General features: G+C 36.7%; 2 protein-coding genes and 1 long non-coding RNA gene across 4 annotated transcripts; 2 read left to right on the plus strand and 1 right to left on the minus strand.

The window, feature by feature from the left end:
• The first annotated feature begins 7,489 nt into the window (after positions 1 to 7,489).
• On the plus strand, positions 7,490 to 8,627 carry LOC133744661 (uncharacterized). Its single transcript, XM_062172729.1, has 2 exons — positions 7,490 to 8,419; positions 8,565 to 8,627. Exons 1-2 carry the CDS (start codon positions 7,490 to 7,492, stop codon positions 8,625 to 8,627), a joined length of 993 nt encoding a protein of 330 aa, XP_062028713.1.
• Positions 8,628 to 11,368: 2,741 nt separating this feature from the next.
• LOC133707488 (alcohol acyl transferase 1 allele GSa-like) lies at positions 11,369 to 17,507 on the plus strand. Of its 2 annotated transcripts, XR_009845132.1 has the most exons (4): positions 11,369 to 11,766; positions 13,629 to 13,718; positions 13,869 to 16,339; positions 16,442 to 17,507. XR_009845132.1 is itself a non-coding variant. In XM_062133065.1 (3 exons), the coding sequence occupies exons 1-3, from the start codon at positions 11,410 to 11,412 to the stop codon at positions 14,808 to 14,810; spliced, it is 1,389 nt and encodes a 462-aa protein (XP_061989049.1). In that variant the 5' UTR covers positions 11,369 to 11,409; the 3' UTR covers positions 14,811 to 17,507. The 2 variants fall into 2 exon arrangements, 1 of the variants encoding a protein (XP_061989049.1); XM_062133065.1 differs by having other exon boundaries at positions 13,869 to 17,507.
• A 1,759-nt stretch (positions 17,508 to 19,266) lies between these two features.
• LOC133707490 (uncharacterized) lies at positions 19,267 to 20,046 on the minus strand. Its single transcript, XR_009845133.1, has 2 exons — positions 20,000 to 20,046; positions 19,267 to 19,752 (listed from the first exon to the last, which is right to left on the minus strand). It is a non-coding gene; the product is annotated as an uncharacterized LOC133707490 (long non-coding RNA).
• Positions 20,047 to 24,708: the final 4,662 nt, after the last annotated feature.

Genomic DNA, 24,708 nt, shown 5'->3' on the forward strand with positions numbered 1-24,708 from the left:
ACTTAAATATTTTTATTTTTGGGACAAACACTTTACCTGAGTTGTAGCTTTCAGAAGCCTATCCAAGTATACTAATTACTAATGTTATAGTACAGAGCAATTCAAATAGTTGGGGCCATCTTTTTCATTGAACATAAGCTTCATAATTGTGAACAGGGGCAGAACTGTTTGACTGTCTGACGGGGTTCGGACACCCACCCCCCTATGCATGATTGTAATAAACATTATTAAAGAATCTTTCATCCATATAGTGGACACCCCCCCCCCCTCTCCAACATGTGAATTTAGAAGGACATGGACTGACATGTTTTTTTTCCAGTAAAAATTTAGGGACTAAACTGTATTTAGTCCAACAATTTGAAACGTGAGTCATCTAGCCAAAACCTGAAAGTGAACCCTTTAATAAAGTGTGAATATGCAATGAATTAGTTAGTGGTCCAAATTTTCTTACTTTGGAGATATGGTCCCAGAAAAAGAAAAAACAAAATAAGAAAATTTGGACCACTAACTAATTCATTGCATGTTCACCTTAGTGTCAATTTGTCACTCTAGGTTTTATTTCAGCCAATGTGCTACGTTAGGTTTTCACAATTAGCCAATTTGCTACTTTATGTTTTCAAAATTAGCCAATTTGCTACCTTTTTGTCATATTAATTTGTCTATTTCTTCGCCCAAACATGGATTAATTTTGAAAATCTAAGGTAGTAATTGACTAATTTTGAAAGTTTATGAAAGTAAATTGGTTTATCTTGAATACTTAGAGTAGCAAATTTGATGGAAGGGTAGCAAATTGGCTAAAATAAATTCTAGAGTAGCAAATTGACACTAAGCTCAAACCTAGGGTAGCAATTTGGCAATTATGCCAAAAAGAATTGAAGAACTGTTGCTAACAATCTTATGAACCAAAAAGTCTTTAAGAGGTAATAAAGAAGGAATTGAATTTCCCATTCAAACTTCATAGATCTCCAATACTCATAATTGGTTAATGTTCTTTATTATTATTATTAGAATTGGTTAATGTTTTGATTCATATTCAGGCTGTATATGTTCATGCAATAATAATGCGGTTAATCTACTTTTTTTTTTAACGTTTTTAACGTTATTGAAGCATGGAAGCTAGCTTCTTACATTTTCTTTTGAGATGTAACTATTTGAAGTGATAATGAATAAATAAATCACATATCAATCACTTTTGAACAACGTTTGAAAATCTCAATTCATGCACCACCACATATAAATCACATTACCTGAGTTGCTCTTATACCCAATTGTACTAATTACCGATGATATAGTGCATAGTAATACAGATAGGAGATGCCATCTTAAATTTTCATTGAACATAAGCTTAAGAATTGTGAAACATGTGCGGTACTGTCATGTCCACACCAAACATGTGCACCATAATAACCTAGATCACCAAGTACCCAATTTGTGGCTAATAGCCACAATTGGAAAGGCCCAGCCTCCTGCCTAGAGTGATGCATCTAAATGTAGGAACAAGAAGGAAGAACCAAAGAATCCTCAGAAAACTCAGCTTTATAAATCGCTCTGACCCTGAAGACCGATCGACAGAAGAGAAGAACTCAAAACAAAGGTTTTTTTTTTTTTTTGGGACAAACACTTTACCTGAGTTGCAGCTTTCAGAAGCTTATCCGAGTATACTAATTACTGATGTTAAGGGACAGAGCAATTCAAGAAGAACCTTTCATCCATGCAGTGGACCCCCCCCCCCCCCCCCAACATGTGAATTTGGAAGGACATGGACTGAAATATTTTTATTTTTGGGAAAAACACTTTACATGAGTTGTAGCTTTCAGAAGCTTATCCAAGTATACTAATTACTAATGTTATAGTACAGAGCAATTCAAATGGTTGGGGCCATCTTTTTCATTGAACATAAGCTTCATAATTGTGAACAGGGGCAGAACTGTTTGACTGTCTGACGGGGTTCGGACCCCCCCCCCCCCCCTATGCATGATTGTAATAAACATTTTTAAAGAATCTTTCATCCATATAGTGGACACCCCCCCCCCCTCTCCAACATGTGAATTTAGAAGGACATGGACTGACATGTTTTTTTTCCAGTAAAAATTTAGGGACTAAACTGTATTTAGTCCAACAATTTGAAACGTGAGTCATCTAGCCAAAACCTGAAAGTGAACCCTTTAATAAAGTGTGAATATGCAATGAATTAGTTAGTGGTCCAAATTTTCTTACTTTGGAGATATGGTCCCAGAAAAAGAAAAAACAAAATAAGAAAATTTGGACCACTAACTAATTCATTGCATGTTCACCTTAGTGTCAATTTGTCACTCTAGGTTTTATTTCAGCCAATGTGCTACGTTAGGTTTTCACAATTAGCCAATTTGCTACTTTATGTTTTCAAAATTAGCCAATTTGCTACCTCTTTGTCATATTAATTTGTCTATTTCTTCGCCCAAACATGGATTAATTTTGAAAATCTAAGGTAGTACTTGACTAATTTTGAAAGTTTAGGAAAGTAAATTGGTTTATCTTGAATACTTAGAGTAGCAAATTTGATGGAAGGGTAGCAAATTGGCTAAAATAAATTCTAGAGTAGCAAATTGACACTAAGCTCAAACCTAGGGTAGCAATTTGGCAATTATGCCAAAAAGAATTGAAGAACTGTTGCTAACAATCTTATGAACCAAAAAGTCTTTAAGAGGTAATAAAGAAGGAATTGAATTTCCCATTCAAACTTCATAGATCTCCAATACCCATAATTGGTAAATGTTCTTTTTATTATTATTATTATTAGAATTGGTTAATGTTTTGATTCATATTCAGGCTTTATATGTTCATGCAATAATAATGTGGTTAATCTACTTTTTTTTTTAACGTTTTTAACTTTATTGAAGCATGGAAGCTAGCTTCTTTCATTTTCTTTTGAGATTTAACTATTTGAAGTGGTAATGAATGAATAAATCGCATATCAATCACTTTTGAACAACGTTTGAAAATCTCAATTCATGCACCACCACATATAAATCACATTACCTGAGTTGCTCTTATATCCAATTATACTAATTACCGATGATATAGTGCATAGTAATACAGATAGGAGATGCCATCTTAAATTTTCATTGAACATAAGCTTAAGAACTGTGAAACATGTGCGGTACTGGCATGTCTAGACCAAACATGTGCACCATTAATAACCTAGATCACCAAGTACCCAAATTGTGGCTAATAGCCACAATTGGAAAGGCCCAGCCTCCTGCCTAGAGTGATGCATCTCAATTCGCTAATCTACCCAAGAAGGAAGAACCAAATAATCCTAAGAAACTCATGTTTATAAATCGCTGCGACCCTGAAGACTGATCGAGAGAAGAGAAGAATTAAAAACAAAGTTTTTTTTTTTTTTGGGACAAACACTTTACCTGAGTTGCAGCTTTCAGAAGCTTATCCAAGTATACTAATTACTGATGTTATAGTACAGAGCAATTCAAATAGTTGGTGCCATCTTTTTCATTGAACAGAAGCTTCATAATTGTGAACAGGGGCAGAACTGTTTGACGGTTTGACAAGGTCCGGACCCCACGCTTTCTTACAGATACATGAATATATATATATATATATATATATATATATATATATATATATATATATATATATATATATATATATACACACGCATGATTGTAATAAACTTAAGTGAAGAACCTTTCATCCATGTAGTGCCCCCCCTGCAAAACCCCAAACCCACGTGATGATCAATTGATGTTTTAAAGGTTTATAAATTTTTTTTTTTTACAGAGTAATAGAGATTTCATTTAATCCCAAAGTCAGAACGGCACATACAAATAAGCCCTATATGCTTGTACCCTACATCAGTGGTCAAGCAGGTAAGGGAATACGGGTACCATCCACTAGTACAATGAAGTTCACTTATTTGAAAGCCTACAAACTATGACAATTCCATCAACACAAAGAAAACTATTGTGAATCTCCCTTCGTCAATGCACTCAATTGTGGTACTCCGGAAGATTCATTAACTAGGTGTAAAAAGAACTCATAGCTTGTAGACTAGAAACACACGAAGTGTCCTGATTGGGCCGAAACCCACTAGGTTCCCCAAAATGTAGGGAGTTATTTAGAAAAAACTAATGAAACATAATTTAATGGACTAGGGCAAAAAACCCTAGCCCAAAAACTAAAAGCCCAAAAGGGCAGCCACCACAGAAAGCCACGCAAGGCCCATCAAGCTAGTTTGGGCCAGTCCACCATTGTCAGCCTCCCCTGCCGTACAAACCAATCCGGCCATGCTCCGTCGACCCACGACCTGCATAGCCACAATCCACGCCGCCACGGCCACTTACCATCCACGACCCGAATCGCCATAAGCAACGCAGCCACAAGCCGGTGCCGCCACGGAAAAAACCATCCCCACACCACCGTCGATCCGACCCATGGCGCCGTCGGCGAAGAACCATCAGCAGGGATCGCTTGCCGAACTTGTTCTGCACACCCACCATCTCGCCCCAACCCAGCCGGGAAACCACACACTAAAGCCTTGCGCGAAACCTTCCCTGACGGATCCCCAGGAGCTATTGGCGTCGATTTACCCGTCCGGCAGCAACCCCACGACGGCGGCGAGGCCAGAGGCCAGCCAGGACGTCCGGGCGCCACCGAACGAGGAACGATAGATTTATATTGCAAAGACGGAAGTCCGGCCTTAGGTTTTCTCTCTCTTCGACCGAAAGCAAACTTTTTTATATTGGATACATGTAAAACAAATCAATGATAGATTTATTAAAAATAAGTATATTAATAATATAACAAAAGTCAAAATAGGATATTAGGTTTTTTTTATCAAATAAGCTATTAGGTATTGAATGGTTAATTATCAAATATACTTAATTCATTTATATTTGAATCCTATTTCATTGCTCATATAATGATTTTTTCAATTTGTATATGAAAAAAATCTTCTTAGAAGCTTTTACGCTTGATAAGTAGTTACTTAAAAAAAAAACAGCTAAAACTTCTGAATGCACTTCATGGCTAGAATCTAATGTGATACTTTCGAAACATGCAAAAACGCCCGAGTTATGTTTTGATACATGGATTATATTGAAAGATTTTTAATTTACTTCTGGGGAGTGGTTTTTTTTTTTTAACTATATATCTCGAGACCCCCCCCCCCCCCCCCCCCCGGGTTTAAATCCTGGTTCCGCCCCTGATTGTGAAACATGTTGTAACAAAAAAGAAAAAAGAATTGTGAAACATATGCTCACTCGTGAGGCACGTACTTGCAATTTCTAATACTTCTAACCAAATATGTGCATGATAATGAGGATATAATCTCAAAGTTCAATAACAAAAGAAAACAAATCAATGAAAGCATTTTGCACGCGATCAAGGAAAGAACGAGTCAACCGATGAGCAACCTGAGTTGAAGAATATTATATATGTGAGAAAATTTTACAAACAATACTCCAATTAAAGTTCATTCATCATTTTGGTACATTACATTTAAAAACTATCACATTGGTCCTTTAACATGTAAATCCAGTCTATAATGGCGTCAAGTCTATTGCCATGTAAGCTATTTTATGGGCAATTTCAACTTTTCACTATCTCATTTTTTTCTGTTTCTTCTTCCCCTCCTAATCACAAAATTCTCTCTCTTACCATCCGTGCCAGAAACCCAAAAAGTATCTTTCACTATCCAACCTAGGCCATCATACAACCCATCCTCATTGAGGACACATCAGGCTTGGATGTGCTAGTCGTGATTCTTAATGCTATGAAGAGATAGAGTGTCAGTGATCTTAGCTGGGATCATGGCATCCTTGAGATCTTGTTTATTAGCAAAAACCAGTACAACTGAATGTTGAAGATCCTCATGTCCAAGCCATGTATTCTGCAGTTTTATTAATCAAGGATTGAGGGTACCCGCAACGGCCCTTATTCAAAAAAAAAAAAAAAAAGGTTTGCAATCTCTAGCTATTTTGGCTGTTGATCTATTGTTATTAACTTCTCCTTCGAAAAAAATTGGATTGTAATAGGTTGCCATCGTAGTAGTTCAAATGCATTAGAGACATTTAATATTAAATGTCTGTCTCTAAAAGAAGTAGAGGTAGTTTGTATTGTCAGTGGTTGATATTGTACATGTCACACGTGTAAGAGAAATAGCCATAGGGACCGATTCTTTTTCCAACTATCTTTAGTAAGCGTTAAAGACATAGCCTTTTAATTTAGAGACGAATGGCTAATTCATCACTCCTTCTATTAGGGAAAAATTTAGCTGTATGTTAGTCAGAATATATTTTTAGAGACGTTTTGTAGCTGACTCTAAAGCCCATATTTGGTGTAGTTAAACAAAAAGAAATTTCATTCTTTTGATTCAGAATGAATCTTTTTAGTACATTATGAGGGTTGTAGACTTGATCAACAACCGACTAAGAGATTCTATTGGGGTCTTTAATTTTTTCTACGAAATTAAAGTTTATTTAGATTCTAATTAATTATGAGGCTTATGCTTATAGTGCTATAGGAGCAGAATACCATGATAGAAGGAAGGAGATCAGAACCGCTGGATACAGTGATGCACAAGGACAGGAAAAAATTCCAGAAAACGAAGAAAAATAGATCCGGGAAAAAATGAGAAGTTTTATATGCACAACCCAAATTTCTTAATTAATACACCACCCTTGTTTTGGGACAAATCTTATTCCAACAATATCATTGCAGAAACGTTTAAAAAAATTTAAAAATAGAAAGAATAGATCGAGAGATTGACGACAACACTAAGTTTGGTCAAAGAGAGATCGAGAGCAAGAATATCCTACAAATCCATGAGCATCCAATGGAAAATTCAGGAATTTTCACATATCAATGAAAAATTTTATGAACATAACATCCATTAATTCAAGAACATGAACTACCCTTGACATTCAAAAAATCCTAGATAAGAACATGAACATCCAAATGAAAATTCAGGAATACTTTCAAGATCCAGTATATTTGCAAAAAAAAAAAAAACCCAAGAATGTCACATTTATTGTTCTTCGATGGTGGTCATGCGTACCAATAGCCTAGAAATTAATACAAAGTATGAAAAAGAAAAAGGTAAATCAAAGAGAAGTAGCAGATTGCTACTGTATTTCTCTAACTAGACATATGGATTTTGGAGAAATGAGAACTGAAAAAAAAAAATGGAGATCTGCAAAGATATTGGGTGAATAGTAACAATTGAAAAGAAAAAAAAGGTGCGGTTATTGCCATCCTACAATTTTCTTTGTTCACCCTACTTGCTCATTATACCCAATATTTTAATTTCAATTATTAAATTTACTTATCTAACCCATTTTGCTTTCCAGAAATATTCTTATAAGATATATTCAATTAAAAAGATTTTTTTAAACTTAAATTTCTCATTTAATTTATACCAATAAAAAAACTAAAATATATTAAAGTTTCCAAATAAAATCATAATCAGATTTACTTCCATTTAAAAATTTCAATGGCTATTCCCATTAGTTTTCGTGGGGCTGATGATCGCTTGATTTGGCATTATGACAAGAAGGGTTTGTATCAGGTTCGTAGTGGTTATCATGTGTATAATTTGGCTATGTCTAAGAAGCACTTGGCGTCAACGTCGTCAGGGGATATTGGTGGCATAAATAGCAAGTATTGGGCTAAGGTTTGGGGGGCCCGTACTCCTCCAAAAGTGAAATGCTTTATATGGAGGCTCTTGAAGAATATTATTCCTACAAAGGAGGCACTCATGCAACGTAGAGTAGCTATGGTGGACCCCAAGTGCATGTTCTGCATGGCTGCAGTGGAAACCGGTACGCATCTATTTAAGTCTTGTTTAGCTTTACAATGTTTCTGGTTATTTGGCCCTCTGAAATTAAATGCTACTGCACACCCGGCCAACTGTGTCCGAGATTGGGTCTTAGATATGATTGATTCCCTGAGTGGGGATCAGCGGGATTTTTTCTTCATGGGTTTATGGGCCATCTGGAAAGAGAGGAATAAGCTTGTGTGGAATGATGATCACTTCCAGCCTATGCATATGATCCAGTGGGCTACTCAAATGCTTGAGGATTTTCAAAAGTACCACCCGAAGGCAGTTCGGAAGCAGCGACGACCTCTAACTAAGTGGCAAAATCCTCCAAGTGGTCGTCTGAAAATCAATGTTGATGGGGCATTTAGAGCTGAGGAAGGGAGTGGAGGTATTGGGGTAGTTGTCAGGAATGATGCTGGTATGGGTATTGCTGCTTTGGCCAGGACTTTTCTACATGCACACTCGGTTCTTAATATGGAAGCGGAGGCGTGTAGGGCTGGCTTACTTCTTGGTATTCACCAAGGTTGGACTGACATAGATGTTGAAAGCGACTCTGCCATCCTGATTTCTGCTCTCAATAGTCGAGAGAAGAATTTCTCTGAGGTAAGTCGAGTTTTAGATGATTGTAGGGAGTATATTACTGCTTTTCAATCTGTTAGAATTCGACATATTTACCGTGAAGCAAATGGTGTAGCGGATAGGCTTGCTCACCTTGCTAGTAGTGGTTTCATTGATGATGTATGGTTAGATGAGACACCTGCAATCATTCAGGATGTTCTCTATGAGGATTATTGCAACTGTTCTACTGTAGCTCAGGGTTCAGGTTTTATGTCCCCCCCCCCCCCCCCCCCCCCGATGCAAAATTCTACTATTAATTTAATAAATGGAACCGGGCGTGGGGCTGAGCCTCCCAGCTAGGCTGGGTTCCAAACCCCTTTCAAAAAAAAAAAAATTTCAATGTCTGTTTCAATTCATATCAAAATATTAGTAAGTTGATAACTATGAGCAATGAAGAAGAGATTGATTTTTTTTTTTTTTTGTATTTTAAATTTTTCACTTTCGGTGTTCACAAAGAGTACTGCAAAGATTTTGATGAAGTTCACACTAATGGTTTTATGAATTGAATAATGAATTAACGATGAGAAGACAACAAAAAGATGAAAAATAGTAATAAATTCATATTTGAGTGGAGAAAATGAAGATTAATGTTATCCAATGAGAAATTAAGTAGTATGTGTATTTAATTAATTGGTTATGTATTTATTTTTTCTTACATATTTGAATTTTAGAAAATTAGTGTATTTATTAGTCATTTTGCACTTGGGTAATATAGTCTTTTAATAATTTAAATGATTGTAGGGTGAACTAAGAAAATGATAGGGTGGCAATAGCCGCACCCAAAAAAAAATTGACCAGATAGATTGGAGAAGGAAGAGGTGGCACCATTGTAGTACGACAAAAAACGTAAGAACTTGCTAAAATTAATGAATCTAAACCTGTAACTCTAAAAAAATGTTTTAGTTAGCCATGTCGTTAGAGCACCCACTACCTAGGATCCAGGTCCTAGTTCGAGTCACCATGGGGGTAGGAGTGAAATCTTTTGATCCTCTTAAAAAAAAAAAAAATAATAAAAAATAAAAAAAAACCATGTTGCGACTCGAGGTCTGTGTAGAATTTTTTTTTTTTTTCAATTAAAAAGAGAAGGGGCATAAGAGGAAGTTTAGGTAAAAAGTTGGCAAAAAACACTTTAGAGTGTATTGAGAAATTTGGGGTGTGTATATATAATTTCTCGAGAAAAAAAAGTTCAATTTGAAAAAAAAAAAAAAAAAAACAACAACAACTAGAGACTCACTAAAAAGAAAGAAAGGCAACGGAAAGGGAAAAGAAGCCAGAAGTCCAAGCAAAATCACCCATTAAAGATAGAGAAAACCTAGTACAGAAGGTTTAGAGAGACAGAGAGAGAATAGTACTAAAACTATTACCACATGCATGTTAAACACTAATCAATATGTTTGCGCACATAAACATGAAATAAATTTCATATACTCAGGTTCAAGGAATTGGCAGACTTGATGTGTAACACCCATGAATTGAAAAGACATACGGAGACTTGATGCAATTCATCTACGGAAATTTCAATATCGAATTAATTAATGAAATGTGAATTAATCACTTCCAACGCAGATTGCCACCGGAAAAATGCTGGTACAGTTGCAAGTTGCAAGTCAGGTATTGTACGTGCGAAACCAAATTGATAACTTTGGTAGTATATATGAGTCTTATTGATATAATGGGAAGGTTTTTGATTGGGGAAAACATTTGTGATAATAACCCAATAATAACGTTGATCTGAGAAATGCAGATAGATTCTTCCAAGTGCTGGCAAAGACTACAATAGTTTGGTGTTTCAAGTCAACTGATTATAAGGTACTTCTCTGTTCCATTACTCTAAAAAAATATATTTTGTGGTACACGATATTTGGCAAAACAAATTAGAAGACGTAAACATCCAGTCGTTTTAATCGCAGTAACTGATAATACCAAAAAGAAGAAATCAAGAAAGGAAAGCAATTTACTATCAGGACCAGCCGGAGTTAAGAACCACACCGAAGGAAAAGTAAAATGAAACGAACAAATTAAAGCATCAACCCAAAGCGAAACGAAAAACCAAACATAGATGGAGAGTAATGATAGTACAACTAGTTGGATTAAACAGCAGCAACTGTCTGTTAGTCATAAGTTTTAAGACCATTCCCATGACTTTCACAAAGCAAAATTCAATTCAAAATTGTGGCAGCTTCCTCGGTTAATGCTTACGGTTATCTTATTACTTTACCACTCAGCATGAAAATTGAAAACAGCCGCAAATACCAGCAAACAAGACATACTCCTCATTTACCATCTCCAAGGCCACCATTTTTGAAAGTTCGAAAGCTCAGGCTTATTGATTCAAAATGCATTTCAGCCTAATGATGGCAAATTTTTGATAAATGCACTGGTCTAATGGCATGACATATAAACACATTTGATTTACCACTTCTCTTTTTCTTGCTCAGCTATTCATTCCCCATACAATATCTTTGATATGATCCACATATTTAAAACTCCATAACAAATCAAAACCCAGTTCAAGTTACCAAATTTGAAGCAAAATCCAAGCACACCAATTAAGTGTTACAAATAATAGGCACTAACCTGAAATTTACAAAAATACAAAGGATCACCCAGTTTTCATCTAACTTTGACCAAAAAAAGTAAAAGAAGTTTTTATCCAACTTCAGATTACCACTGGAAAAATGCTGGTACAGTTGCAATTTGCAAGTTATGTATTGTACGTGCGAAACCAAATTGATAACTTTGGTAGTGTATATGAGTAGTATTGAACTATTGATATGATGGGAAGGTTTTTGATTGTGGAAAACATTTGTGATAATAACCCATGCCAATTAATACAGTCAAATACGACTGCCTACGGAAGTATATATCCTCTAGCATCTTTTCTATATATAGCAACTAAATTTATCGATCTAGCTTGTAGTTTTCTTGTGGTCATCCAACACTATTTTCTTTGTAAAGGTTTTGATTATCAAACCATGGTGTTGCCACCCTCCTTAGTATTTCAGGTTAATCGAACCCAGCCACAACTTATAACTCCGGCAAGGCCAACTCCTCGTGAAACAAAGATGCTGTCAGATATAGATGACCAGCAAGGCCTTAGGTTTCAGATACCAGTCATCATAGCCTACAAGAACAATCCTTCAATGTCGAACCGAAAAGGCCCCGTTCAGGTGATCAGGGAAGCAATAAGTAGAGCATTGGTGTATTACTACCCTTTGGCAGGTAGGCTCAGAGAAGGGCCTAACAGAAAGCTTATGGTGGATTGCAACGGAAAAGGTGTCTTGTTCGTTGGGGCTAATGCTGACGTTACTCTCGAGGAAATTGGAGATGCTATTCTTGAAGGAATTGTGTCCTAAAACAATCATTTTGATGTAATTATTATTGTAATTATTATTATTCAAAAGGGCAAGTTTATTGTTCATTGCTTATACTTAATATTTGATTGAACAAGGTCCAAGGAATATGAGTTAAAGAGAAAGTAATCTAAAGAGTTAGATGTGTGAGACATTTACTCTTTCACACTCTTATCCTAAAAGGTTCCTAGTCATAGGATTATCACTTGGACATTGATAATCCGGAAAGACTAGCACATACTATGTATTCTCAATATGGAGGATGATATGTCTCTTGTCATTTGTGTAGAGACACTAATACAAGTATGTGGGTGCTCTTAACTTAAAGAGTATACTGAACGCGATCATTAGAGTTCTTGTATGGAGTCTTACTTACATGTCAAACTTGAACTCTAAATTGCAATAATACAAATTAGTCCTTTGACCTGAGACACCATAGTTGTCTTATGAGTGAATGGATTATCTCTTGATGATGCAATAACATTGTGTCCCTTAATGGATATAATAGATGCATTCATTGGTATAATCAATTCGGTCATGGAGACATGTGAGTGTACAACAAGGAATCTCTATCCTTAAGTAAATAAGGTGTATGTTCAAAGATGTGATTCAATGAGTCTTTGGCCAAAGCATTGAATGAGATTTAAAAGGGAGTTTTTAATCACATTCTAAGAATCACATAAGAATGAAAATCACATTAGGGGATTGACATATCAATTCCATACCCCGATGATGTGATTTAGAACATAGTGTAAGAGAAGGACCGTATTGTATTGTAATTCCAATTGAATAGGTTCTTTGTCATTCTACATTAACTAGGGTAGTCATGATATGTTGCAAGACGTCACTCATGACTTGTGAAGTCCCCGAGGATTAATAAACATTTATTATCCTAATAACAAGGGAGAATCAAAAATGGAGTTTTTGATTCGTAAACAAAATAGAATGGTTTCTATAAACTTCACTGCCTTGTTAATTAGAACCTAAGAGATCGCACACCATATAAGTGGATCATTGAGATTGTATATGAAGAAGATTAAACAAGAGTTGGTTATGAGCAAATAATTAATTAGATTTATTATTTGAACATAATTAGGATTTTCGGGTAAAACCGAACCTATTGGGCCTAAACGATTGTCGGGTTTTTTGGTGTGGACTTGGGCTTCACTAAATGAGATTTAAATGAAAGCCCAAGACACATTTTTAGTGCCCAATAACATGTATGGACCAGCCAAAATATTGGCTTTATGAAAGTCAATATTTTTCTTTTAGTAATTGGAGTTATTTCCTATTATATAAAAGGGAAAGCATGGACAAAGAAAAGTGAGTGTCTCCACACTATTATTTTCAGATTAGAGAGAGAGAAAGAGAGTTCTCTCTTGGTCCATTTTTCAGAAATTAAAGGAAAGAAGAACACTTGCATAATTTCTTCTTTTCTTTCATCTTTCTTCATCTCTTGATTCACTTGGTGAAGATCCTTAGAGGCCATATATTTTTGTGGCTTTACTTGTTACATCAAGGAGGAGATTACAAGCACAAGAAGGAGTATAAGAAGGAGTTCTTAATTCAAGGTGCTTCAAGGTGGAGGAAACACACACAAGGAGAGATCAAGGAGAGGAACTTTGGTGGTTCACTTGGATCGGATTAAAATCACGCTCCAAGGGTGAGTAGAACATAAACTCCCTCTTTGTTCTTCCTTACCATGCATGCTATGTTTATATACATATCACAATAAGCCAAGATCATGGGTTAAAGGAATGGATTTTATGTTTAGTTAGTAGTTTAATTGTTAAACTTATTCCGCACTAATTAAAAAGTTTTGAAATCCATCCATTCCTTCAATTCTACCCCCTTGCCCTGTGTTAGAGGACTTCCTATGTAATGTCCTGGGCTCGGATGGCATTCTTGGTTGCCCTTTGTTGTTAGTTCAGGTAAATCAACAGTTACAATAAGTTTATTACAAGTTATTACTAGCTAGATATCCTCTTTTTTCATGCAGCACAGTACTAAACTATAATTTGCTCTAATGATGATAATAAGAACATAAAGATAAAAATCGCTGACTAAACCATATTTGCTAGGTGACCATTTTGAGATGCGGAGGTTTCATAGTTGCAGTGCGCCTGAACCATACAATGTGTGATGGGCCTGGATTGATCCAGTTCTGGAACGCAGTAGGGGAGATGGTTCAAGGAAAAAGTGCACCATCTATTCCACCAGTGTGGGAGCGAGAGGTCTTGAATGCCCGAGATCCACCACGAATTACATGTACACATCACGAATACGAGGAAATTATTGATGAATACTCAGATAAGGGCTCTGATGCGGCAGTAATGGTGCAAAAATCTTTCTACTTTGGTCCCAATGAGATAAGGGCCTTGAAGAAACATCTTCCACCACACCTTTCCAATTGCTCTACATTCGACCTTATAAGAACGTGTTTGTGGAAGTGCCGCACAGTTGCACTAGAACTTAATCCGGAACAGGTTGTTCGGGTTTCGTGCATAGTCAATGCACGTGGGAAGCGCAACAGTCTAGGTCTTCCTTTGGGTTACTACGGCAATGCATTCGCATACCCAGCTGCTGTTTCGGGAGTGAAACAATTGTGTGAAAGTCCGTTGGGATATGCACTGGAGTTGGTGATGAAGGCAAAAAATGAAATGAATGAAGAGTACATGAGATCAGTGGCAGATCTTATGGTCATAAGAGGACGGCCTCCATATACATTGACCGGGAACTTCACAGTTTCAGATAATAGACTTACTCGCATTGGACATGTCAACTTGGGGTTGGGAGAGCCAACGTTTTCTGGACCTGCCAAGGCCTTGAAGTTCCTTAGTTTCTATATTCAGCACAAAAAGGAAAGAGAGGACGGGATTTTGGTGCCAGTGTGCTTGCCATCGTGGAGTATGGCGAGATTTCAGCAGGAACTCGAGAAGATGACGTCGTCGGAGATAGTGGGAAATATAAATAACACTAAATCTGCTAATATTAATGTTGCAAGGATGATTCCACGGTTGTAAGGTTTCAATGATCCTAAAATATATATTATAGTTGTAATGTCTTTAATTATTTGAATAAAGGATCAGGATCCTCTCCTTAACTCTTTTCACCTTTGTTTATCCTTGATTGTCAGTCTCAACCGTTTAGTCGAAATCTAAAGGCCATAAATAATTCACATCAGCATCTGATTATTAATTATCCAAAAATTGGGCTAGACGACATTTCTTTCTTTCTTCTTGCCTTCTTTCTTTTCTCTTTGTTCTCTCCCTTCTTCTCCAGACTCCAGAGGATTTTCAAGTACACCTTCTTCCAAAGTTTCAATCTTGCAGAATATTATTTGTCGATGAATCATTATAAAAATTAATGGCTAAAGCCTAAATATATGGATTTCTTCGATCAGGCTGATCCCATGATTTTTCCCTCTCCTCTGCTTCACCTTCCTCATCGGCGCTCGCCGCCATCAATTCAACTCTCACAGCAACAAAAACCCTTAATTGGAGTTGGAGAAGATGAAAAGACGAAAAAGAGGGAGGCGGCTCTTCTTCTTAATGAATTGTGCATGTGTTCTACATCAAATGATTCAAATTTCAAATTCAAATTCATTCCAAGAGGACGAGGTCAGCCCCTTCTGCATCGGAAGCCAAATTGGAGGAATTGACGCTGCAGTACCAAACCAATGAGTAAAGTCCTAAATTTTTTTTAAATGAATTTAAGTAATATAAAGCAAATGAATTGAACAGTAATTTTCCATCCATGTCCAAGTTTTCATCCAGAATCTGACGACTCCTTCCTTTAAATCTTGTTTTTAATTTTTCTGAAACAAAACTGGGTTAAATTCCTTCATCAAGATATAACTATTGTGTTTCAAGGAATGCAGAAGGGGATTTTGGGATCGGGGTTTAAAGGAACACAATGGTTTTTATTCTAGTGGCTGACCTCTTGGATTGGATATTTCGATCTGATATGGGTTGTGATGATTTGCCGTGATCTTTACTAATTGGTTGGAAGAAAGAAGTTGACGTCGTTATCTAACTTTTGGAATTTCAGTAGCCTCAGTCTGCGACTCAAACTGAGGAATTTCCAAAGCAACAAGAGCCTCACACTACTTATCTTCGAAAGCGAAATGCCTCAAGCAATCCACACCCAAATTCCCTTATTGTGGAAAATCTCACCCTTGTTGTCCAGTAGCCTCAGTCTGCGACGCAGACCAAGGAATCTCCAAAACAACAAGAGCCTCACACTACTTATCTTCAAAAGCGAAATGCCTCAAGCAATCCACACCCAAATTCCCTTCTTGTGGAAAATCTCACCCCTTGTTGTCCAGTAGCCTCAGTCTGCGACGCAGACCAAGGAATCTCCAAAGCAACAATCTTTCTTTCGATGGAGCCTCACACTACTTATCTTCGAAAGCGAAATGCCTCAAGCAATCCACACCCAAATTCCCTTTTTGTGGAAAATCTCACCCCTTGTTGTCCAGTAGCCTCAGTCTGCGACGCAGACCAAGGAATCTCCAAAGCAACAATCTTTCTTTCGCTTTCTCGTAAACAAGGTATGAAACTCTATCAATCTCTCCTGTTTTGAATTTTTGATACATCTCTGTTCTTCTTCGTGCTCTGTTTTTCCCAGTGGGGTTTTCTTAAAGAAATAGCAGAAGGAGAAGCTCGCCGATTCTGTTTGCTACCAGTGGCGGATGTAATTGTGAGTTGGGCTTTTGTGTATAAGTTGAGGATTGGGATTGTTGGGACTGCTCTTACTATTGGTTTTGCTTGGTGAGTTGGGGGCTATCGGTTTTGGGTTTGTTTGTGTTATTTCTGGTGGGTGTTCAGAAACATCAACAGGGACTGGTTTTTCAGCTCAAGCAGTCAAGTTTTTGTTGGGCTTTGGAATTTCTTGATGCTTTCTTTGGCTTTTGATTATGTTGTGATTATTTTTTATTTAAAGATGTGCATTTTGTGTTGCATATTAGAGAATTTTTTTAGAGTTTTGGTGATAGTGTCTGGGTTTATGCAAAATAATAATAATAATAATAATGGTTGTTCTAATTAGCCTAGACAAGTCTCAAATCTTGGATCCGCCACTGTAAACATATATATCTATCTGTCAATTAATTAATATATCTATGTACCTTTAATTAATTAATATATCTATGCTATAAAACCAAGGGAAAATTCTACAATGTGTTAACGTATGACATGCATACAATTGCCTTAAAAGTGGTAAAATGAGTCCTCAAAATAGTAATATTAGTCCTCAAAGTGGTAACATGAGTCCTTAAAGTGGTAAATTTTCTTAGTTACCACATGAGTCCTCAAAATAGTAATATTAGTCCTCAAAGTGGTAACATGAGTCCTCAAAGTGGTAAATTTTCTTAGTTTACCATATGAGTCCTCAAAATAGTAATATTAGTCCTCAAAGTGGTAAAATGAGTCCTTAAAGTGATAAAAATAGTTGATGTATGAGAAATGTTAACATACCATAGCTTTACCCAAAACCAAGTTCATAAAGTATCACAGATAGACCTGTAAATGGACCAGATTTTGATCCGGACCCGCTCCATATCCGTGACTATTGGACGGGTTTGGATCGAAAGTTTTGATCCGTTGATCCGTTAATGATCCGAATCCGTTAACCCGTTTATTTAACGGATCAAATACGGATCTAGGTCGATCCGATCCGTTAATGATCCGGCCCGTTTTTGTAATAATAAAATATTATTTTTTATTAATATATTATTATTTTTTAAAAATATAAAATATAAAATATGAAGAATTTTTAATACAATTTTTTTGCAGAAATCTAAGGGACAGTCTATCACCCAAGATTCCAAGAAGCATTAAGAATTTTGATAATGTAATTCTACTTTTGGTGATACTTTTCATGTTGTTTTAATATTTTATTAATATCTTATGAGGTATCATGATATAAATTTAATATTACTATTTAAAATTTTAAAATATTTGAAATTATAACGGGTCGGATTAGCTGATCGGGTATTCGTTAACCCGGCGGATACGGATTTGGATCGAGCTATCAACGATCCGCCGGGTTAACGGAGCGGGTTTGGATCGAATTTTTTTTTAAATAAACGGATTTGGATTTAGGTCGATCCGATCCAAATCCGGTCCATTTACAGGTCTAATCACAGACTACCAAATTTTGATGCATGTACCCAAATTATCTGATTAACATTATACACCAAAGGATCACCCAGTTTTCATATAACTTTGACCCAAAAAGTAAAAGAAGTTTTTATCCAACTTCAGATTACTACCGGAAAAATGCTGGTACAGTTGCAACTTGCAAGTCATGTATTGTACGTGCGAAACCAAATTGATAACTTTGGTAGTATATATGAGTATTGATATGATGGGAAGGTTTTTGATTGTCGAAAACATTTGTGATAATAACCCAATAATAGTAAAATTTTTAATATGTTGATCTGAGAAATGCTAATAGATTTTTCAAGTACTGGCAACGACTATAATAGTTTGATGTTTCAAGTCAACTGATTATAAGGTTCTCTGTTCCTTTACTCTAAAAAACAAAATTTTGGAGAGGTACACCTTCAGGAACTTTCTCAGTCAAATCTGCGTACGAGATCATCTGTGAGGACCACACCAATACTAATCCTATGTGGAAAGCCATCTGGAAACTCAATATACCCCCAAAACTTAGAACTTTCCTTTGGCTTATTTTGCAGGGAAGAATCTTAACAAATGAACAAAGACACCGGAGGCACCTTGCTGCTGTCCCTTCATGTCCCTACTGTAGTGGCCAAGTGGAGACTCTAACTCATCTCCTAAGAGACTGCAAAAAAGCTAAGCAGGTTTGGCAAGCTTTCAATATTCCTTTACCTATGCAAGCTACCTTTACTTTAGACTTGAGGAGTTGGATTTTTGCAAATTTGCTCCAGAAAAATAGTAACTATCACTAGTACAAAATCGAAAATAGATAACGGTTCCGCACCGTTGTCTGCAAAAATATTTTTTCGTTGTCTAGGTGAGTGTTGTCTTTTTAAGTTTCACTCCACAACGGTACCTAACCGATGTCTAACATAATAAAGCACAATAGCTTTTAGTTAGAAATCGTTGTAGCTATACACAGCACATACCGTTAGCACTAAATATACCGTTGTGTATGTAATTATTCAATAACGGTTTTTACTTAGAAATCGATGTGGTAATACAATTTACACATTACTTTTGGCCTTCAACAACTTTAAAGTTAACACAACGGTTCTTAACCCAAAAACTGTTGGCTTGAAGGATTCTATACGTCGGTTTTTAGTTTAAAAAATGTTTTCCAACTACATGACACAACAGTTTCTCGTCAAAAACGTTGGTGTTGAGGAACTGTTGCATCGGTTTCTCAATTGACAACGTTGAAGACGGTAAATTACAACGATTTCTAGGATAAATCCATTGTCTACTAGCCAGAGAGACAACGATTTTTTTCAACCATGGTCTAGTGCATCAATTCAAGAAATCAAAATGAAATTGCAATATATTAATAGAGAACTATTTCAAGTAATCACATTTACAATGCTTCTGCAGCTGAAATTTCTTGAGTGAACTTTGCAAAAGTAAAAGAAACAAATATATACTGGATGTCGTATAAAGGTACTTAGCTATCATATAATGGAAAAGGTACTTTTGCTACAAATTAAAGAAGCTTCACTAGGTACATAATTAAGCATAGAACTGATGTGAGTTCCATTTGTTGCAGTAAGACGATCAAAGTCCGGTCAATTGGGTCAGATAAAGAATCAGACCTGAGGAGGGTTGATGATGGGGGTACTTATAAGGCTCCATAAAATCCACCATTGGATATTGTAAATGAACCTCCAGCCATATCAATTGAAAGACGTCCCTCATTTGCCTTCTTTGCAAGCGAATTGATCTCTTTCTTAATCTCACCACAATTCATCTTATCAGCATTGCGGATAACTGGCACAACAAGGCCCTGCAAGGAAATAAATTGAAGATGCATTCTCAATTCACACGTACTCTAAAGAAAACTCATTACCAATAACGAATGCATACATAGCAAAAAAATTTGGACATTATAAACGGAAGATTGTTAAACCAAAAGTTCCAAATGGAAATGCTAGATAAAAGATCTGAAAATTTTGACTAAAGCAGTTACTGTGACATTCAATTGTGCGAGTTTTCTAGAACATTTGATAATACTCGAAAGAATTCTGGCATACCTTTGGAGTACCCACAGCTGCACTTATATCTATCAATCTATGTAATCTCTATATATGATATCATCCCCATCAATGACTGCATATTAAGTAGGCTGATTTTGGACCCCACTGACAACAGCCTGTTAACAAAAAAAAAACAAAGATATATAAGTACTCTATACACTGCATTACGCTTCATAGCAATTGTACATGTATATTATTTAGCCCCATTTACCTTGATGAATCTCGACATAAGCCCCAACTTGACCCCATGCTTCTCAACAGATGCATCCTTGAAGTTACAACGAAGCTTCATCAAGTTTGTCCTATCACAAGCAAAAGATCACTGAGGTAAGAAAAGAGCACGAAGATATGACAGTTGGTACAACTCAGAGGCAGAGTTTACGCAGCCAGTCCCTATAACAGGCATACTGAAGCAATAGATTCACTAAAGTGCCACAACTGTCAGTTTAATTCAAGACCAGGCACAACCAAAAATTTTGGAAATCAATAAGCAAATATGAAAACAAAAGAAAGTGCATAGGCTAACAGATAGTTGGCTTGAATTAACATATCAACTTCATTGAATGTTGTAAGCATAGAGACTAAACATGATGTTGATTCAAACTTCTCTGCATAGAGACTAAACATGATCGTTAAGCCAACCATCCACATTTCATGAGATGTCCCAGCATAATCCCACATCCGCCAGTAAGAGACAAAGAAAAAGTGCACAGTCATTCAATAAAATGATATTGAATACCGTTTCTTATATTCTACCTGTCACTGAAACTACCTGCAATTGATCACAGGAATACCTTCTAGCTGCAAAAGGAAATTTAAATTTCCCTATCAAGCAACCTATGCAACAAACAAAGTTCAACTTTATCTGAACAATTGGGTCCGAATCTGGCTAGAAATAAATTCAAAAGCCAAGCACTTTGTAAACTGTCAAATTGGATTGGTTTAGAAACCACATTATCAAAATCACAGAAACATGCAGAGCAGCAGAGGCATACAGTTTTGAGTCTCATAAAAGTAACAAAAAACAATAACTTTGTTCTTCCAAATTGCCTATGACACTCTTCTAAATTGCAGTTCTGTTCTAGAAAGAAAGCAATCTGACGCAGACCCGAAGGCACAAAGCTTCATACTCTTATTGATGCACATAAAAGTAAAATTACCATTTAACAAAGAAGCTTAAAAGAGATAGAGAATGACACATACATATAATATATAAAATACCTTTGGGTTGAGCATAAGTAAGTTCTTGAAGGGTAGTGGTGGTGCATAAGTAGAAGTAGACAGAGACAAAGAAACAAAGAAAACAGACATATCTATGGTATTAAATTACAAAAGGGAAACAATACTTCTGATGTTAATCTGAATAAAATTGAACAATTAAGAGCATGCTTAATGAGTATAGCCAAAATATAACAAGAACCAAAACTCACTCATTATTTGAACGACTTTATTGAGAGAAGCTCTCCCTGTCCTTAGTATTGGCCTGGAGTTAGGAAACTCATGATAGCCACTATACTTTCTCATTCTTGTCGTTGCGGTTGCCTCCATTGCAAGACATGTAATCAGAATATAAATACTTCTTGTAGCAAAATACGTTAAGAAAACATAGCAAAACAACAGAGGTCAAAAAGCTTAATGTGAAGCATAAATGCATAATTAGGGCCGGGATGTACAGTACCTAATCAATTCAAAGACATTCCCAAACTTAAATCTAAAAGAAAAATTGACAGGATGAAAGTTATCCACCAACAATGACCTATACTCACCCGAAAGTGCAAAATCTTCAGAGGGAACAGGTATGGATTTGCTTATGCCTTGGTTTTCTGCCTTTCTCCCTTTGCTTAAATCGAATCTGGTCACCTCCCAGTCTCCCACGTCGCCCCTTGATTCAAACGAAAGATTACCAATCCTATCTAATTATCCTGAAGCTGAATGCAGTTTCTATTATCATATCAAGTAAAACAGAAATTCAGAAAAATGAATCAGATACAAAATCGAACCCGTATATAGGGAGTTAAGAGCGAAAGCTGCAAAGCCCAACCGAACTTAACACCGGCGGCAACCGTACAGCTGAGAATTAGAGTCATCAGAGTGTTCTGATTAGGAACCGGTAGACTCTGCGGCGGCGGAAGATCGCCGTTCCTGTTCGGAACCCTAGAGAGGACGACGACGACGGCGACGGAGACGGAGACGGCCTAGAGGAATTGAGGTCGATCCGATGATGAGGCTCATCATCCATCCCCATCATTTCAACTTTCGTATCCTTCAGGTTGCGGTATGACACCCAAATCGACACCGAGTCAGTCTTACCCGCCATCGCGACTCGGTCAGTGACTCAGTAACTCGTCGGCGACTCAGAACCTCAATTCTCCGTACATGAAAGTGATGAAACTGTAGAGTGAAATGTAGTGATCTAGGTCTTTGGCCAAGAGATCTGAATCTGATTGGAGGATTAGAACTGAGAGGAAGAGGAATAGGATGAGAGGGATTGAGTCAAATTTGGGCGGGTGTGGAAAATGGAAATGAGTCCGATCACAATACAGGGTTTTGTTTCACTTGCGTCGCACCACCATGAGGGGCTCCTACATCAGCGCCTGTGTTCGGTTCGATCAATTTGGGGATTGGATTTGGGGTTTTGAAACCCTAAATCTTGAAGAGAAGGACACTTGTTTGAGTTTGCTTTGCTGAAAATGTGTCTTATTTGCAGAGAGAGACAGAAGAGAGAAAGCTTGCCGGTGGAAGCGAGAGGGCGGAGGCAGTTAATGAGAGAGAGATAGTAGCAGGAGTGAGCGAGAGAGAATGGGTCGCGCGGTTATCAAATTTGGTAAAGTAGGAAAAAGAACCAAGTTCGCGAGAATAAAAAGTTTTCTTCCCGCGTTTCCGAAAATTTTTAACTTGGTCTTCTAGTAGTGTTTCTAAACAAAGGACCAACACTATATTACCATCTATAGATAACGGTTTCGATAGCACCGTTGTAGAAGTTAAATGATAAAACTTCTAACCAAGGGGCCAACACTCTGTTAGCATCTATAGATAACAGTTTCGACTATACCGTTGTAAAAAAAAAAATCACAACGCTTTTTATTAAACCGTTATCTAGGTAAAGTTGTCTATTTTCGATTTTGTAGTAGTGTATCATGATATTCAGTGGAATTTATTTTTTATTTTCTGCTGTTGGTTCATTTGGAAATGGCGCTGCAAGGGAATTTTTGAACCAAGTTTTTGTGTTCCCTTTAACTTTCCTGATGTGACCCTTGGATATGCGTATGAATGGTTTAAAGCAAGTCAAAAGCCTATTCCCTCTAGAAGTAGTCAAGTGGAGTTGCTATCTTGGAATAAACCTATGGCTGGTCATTTCAAACTTAATGTTGATGGTTCAAAATCAGGAAATGGAAGCATTGGTGCTGGTGGTCTCATTAGAGACTCCTCTGGTAACTGGATTAGTGGCTTCATGTGCAATATTGGGTTTGGTGAAGTTTTGCAAGCTGAAGCCTGGGGCTTGTTTTATGGGATGAAGCTTGCCTTGGACTTGTCAATCACTCATTTGGAAATTGAGTCTGATTCTGCTGTTTTGGTGAACCTTCTCAAGCAAGATGACATTGATTATCACCCTTTGGGAACCATCTTGATCAATTGCAAACAGTTTCTGCAGTATTTCAACTACTCTCAAGTCTAACATGTTCATAGAGAAAGAAATATGGCAGCTAATATTCTTGCCAAGGCCAGTATCTCTAACTCTCCTGGATTTTGTCTCCTCCGAAGACCTCCTGCCATGGTTACCAGTACTTTACTTGATGACATTGCTGCTGTAGCTCACCCTAGAATGTTTTCTAGCAGTCTGAGCTAGGCTCTTTTTTTGCTGTTCTTTCTGGGCCATTGGCCCCGGCCTAATGTACCAAAATAAAAAAATAAAAAAATTTGTGGTACACGAAATTTGGCAAAACAAATTAGAAGACGTAAACATCCGGTCATTTTGCAGTAACAGAGTAACTGAAAATACCAAAGAGATGAAATCAAGAAAGGAAAGCAATTTACTATCAGGACCCCGCCTGAGTTAAGAACCACACCGAAGAAAAAGTAAAATGAAACGAACAAACTAAAGCATCAACCCAAAGCGAAACGAAAAACCAAACATATATAGAGAGTAACGATAGTACTACTAGCTGGATTAAAAAGCAGCAACTGTACGTCTGTTACTCATAAGTTTTAAGACCATTCCCATGACTTTCACAAAGCAAAATTCAATTCAAAATTGTGGCAGCTCCTTCGGCTAATGATTACGGTTATCTTATTACTTTACCACTCAGCAAGAAAATTGAAAACAGCCGCAAACAAGACATACTCCTCATTTACCATCTCCAAGGCCACCATTTTTGAAAGTTCAAAAGCTCAGGCTTATTGATTCAAAATGCATTTCAGCCTAATGATCGCAAATTTTCGATAAATGCACTGGTCTAATGGCATGACATATAAACACATTTGATTTACCACTTCTCTGTTTCTTTCTCAGCCATTCATTCCCCATATAGTATCTTTGATATGATCCACATATTTAAAACTGCATAACCAATCAAAACCCTGTTCAAGTTACCAAATTTGAAGCAAAATCCAAACACACCAATTAAGTGTTACAACTAATAGGCACTAACCTGAAATTTACAAAAATACAAAGGATCACCCAGTTTTCATCTAACTTTGACCAAAAA

Source organism: Rosa rugosa, chromosome 4, assembly GCF_958449725.1.
Source record: "Rosa rugosa chromosome 4, drRosRugo1.1, whole genome shotgun sequence".
Lineage (NCBI taxonomy): Eukaryota > Viridiplantae > Streptophyta > Magnoliopsida > Rosales > Rosaceae > Rosa > Rosa rugosa.

Coding starts and splice junctions, on each gene's coding strand:
- LOC133744661 (XM_062172729.1), top strand. CDS start 7,490: ATGGCTATTCCCATTAGTTTTCGTGGGGCTGATGATCGCTTGATTTGG. Junction 8,420..8,564: donor GAGAGAAGAATTTCTCTGAG/GTAAGTCGAGTT, acceptor ATGTATGGTTAG/ATGAGACACCTGCAATCATT.
- LOC133707488 (XM_062133065.1), top strand. CDS start 11,410: ATGGTGTTGCCACCCTCCTTAGTATTTCAGGTTAATCGAACCCAGCCA. Junction 11,767..13,628: donor TCGAGGAAATTGGAGATGCT/ATTCTTGAAGGA, acceptor TCCATTCCTTCA/ATTCTACCCCCTTGCCCTGT. Junction 13,719..13,868: donor GCCCTTTGTTGTTAGTTCAG/GTAAATCAACAG, acceptor CATATTTGCTAG/GTGACCATTTTGAGATGCGG.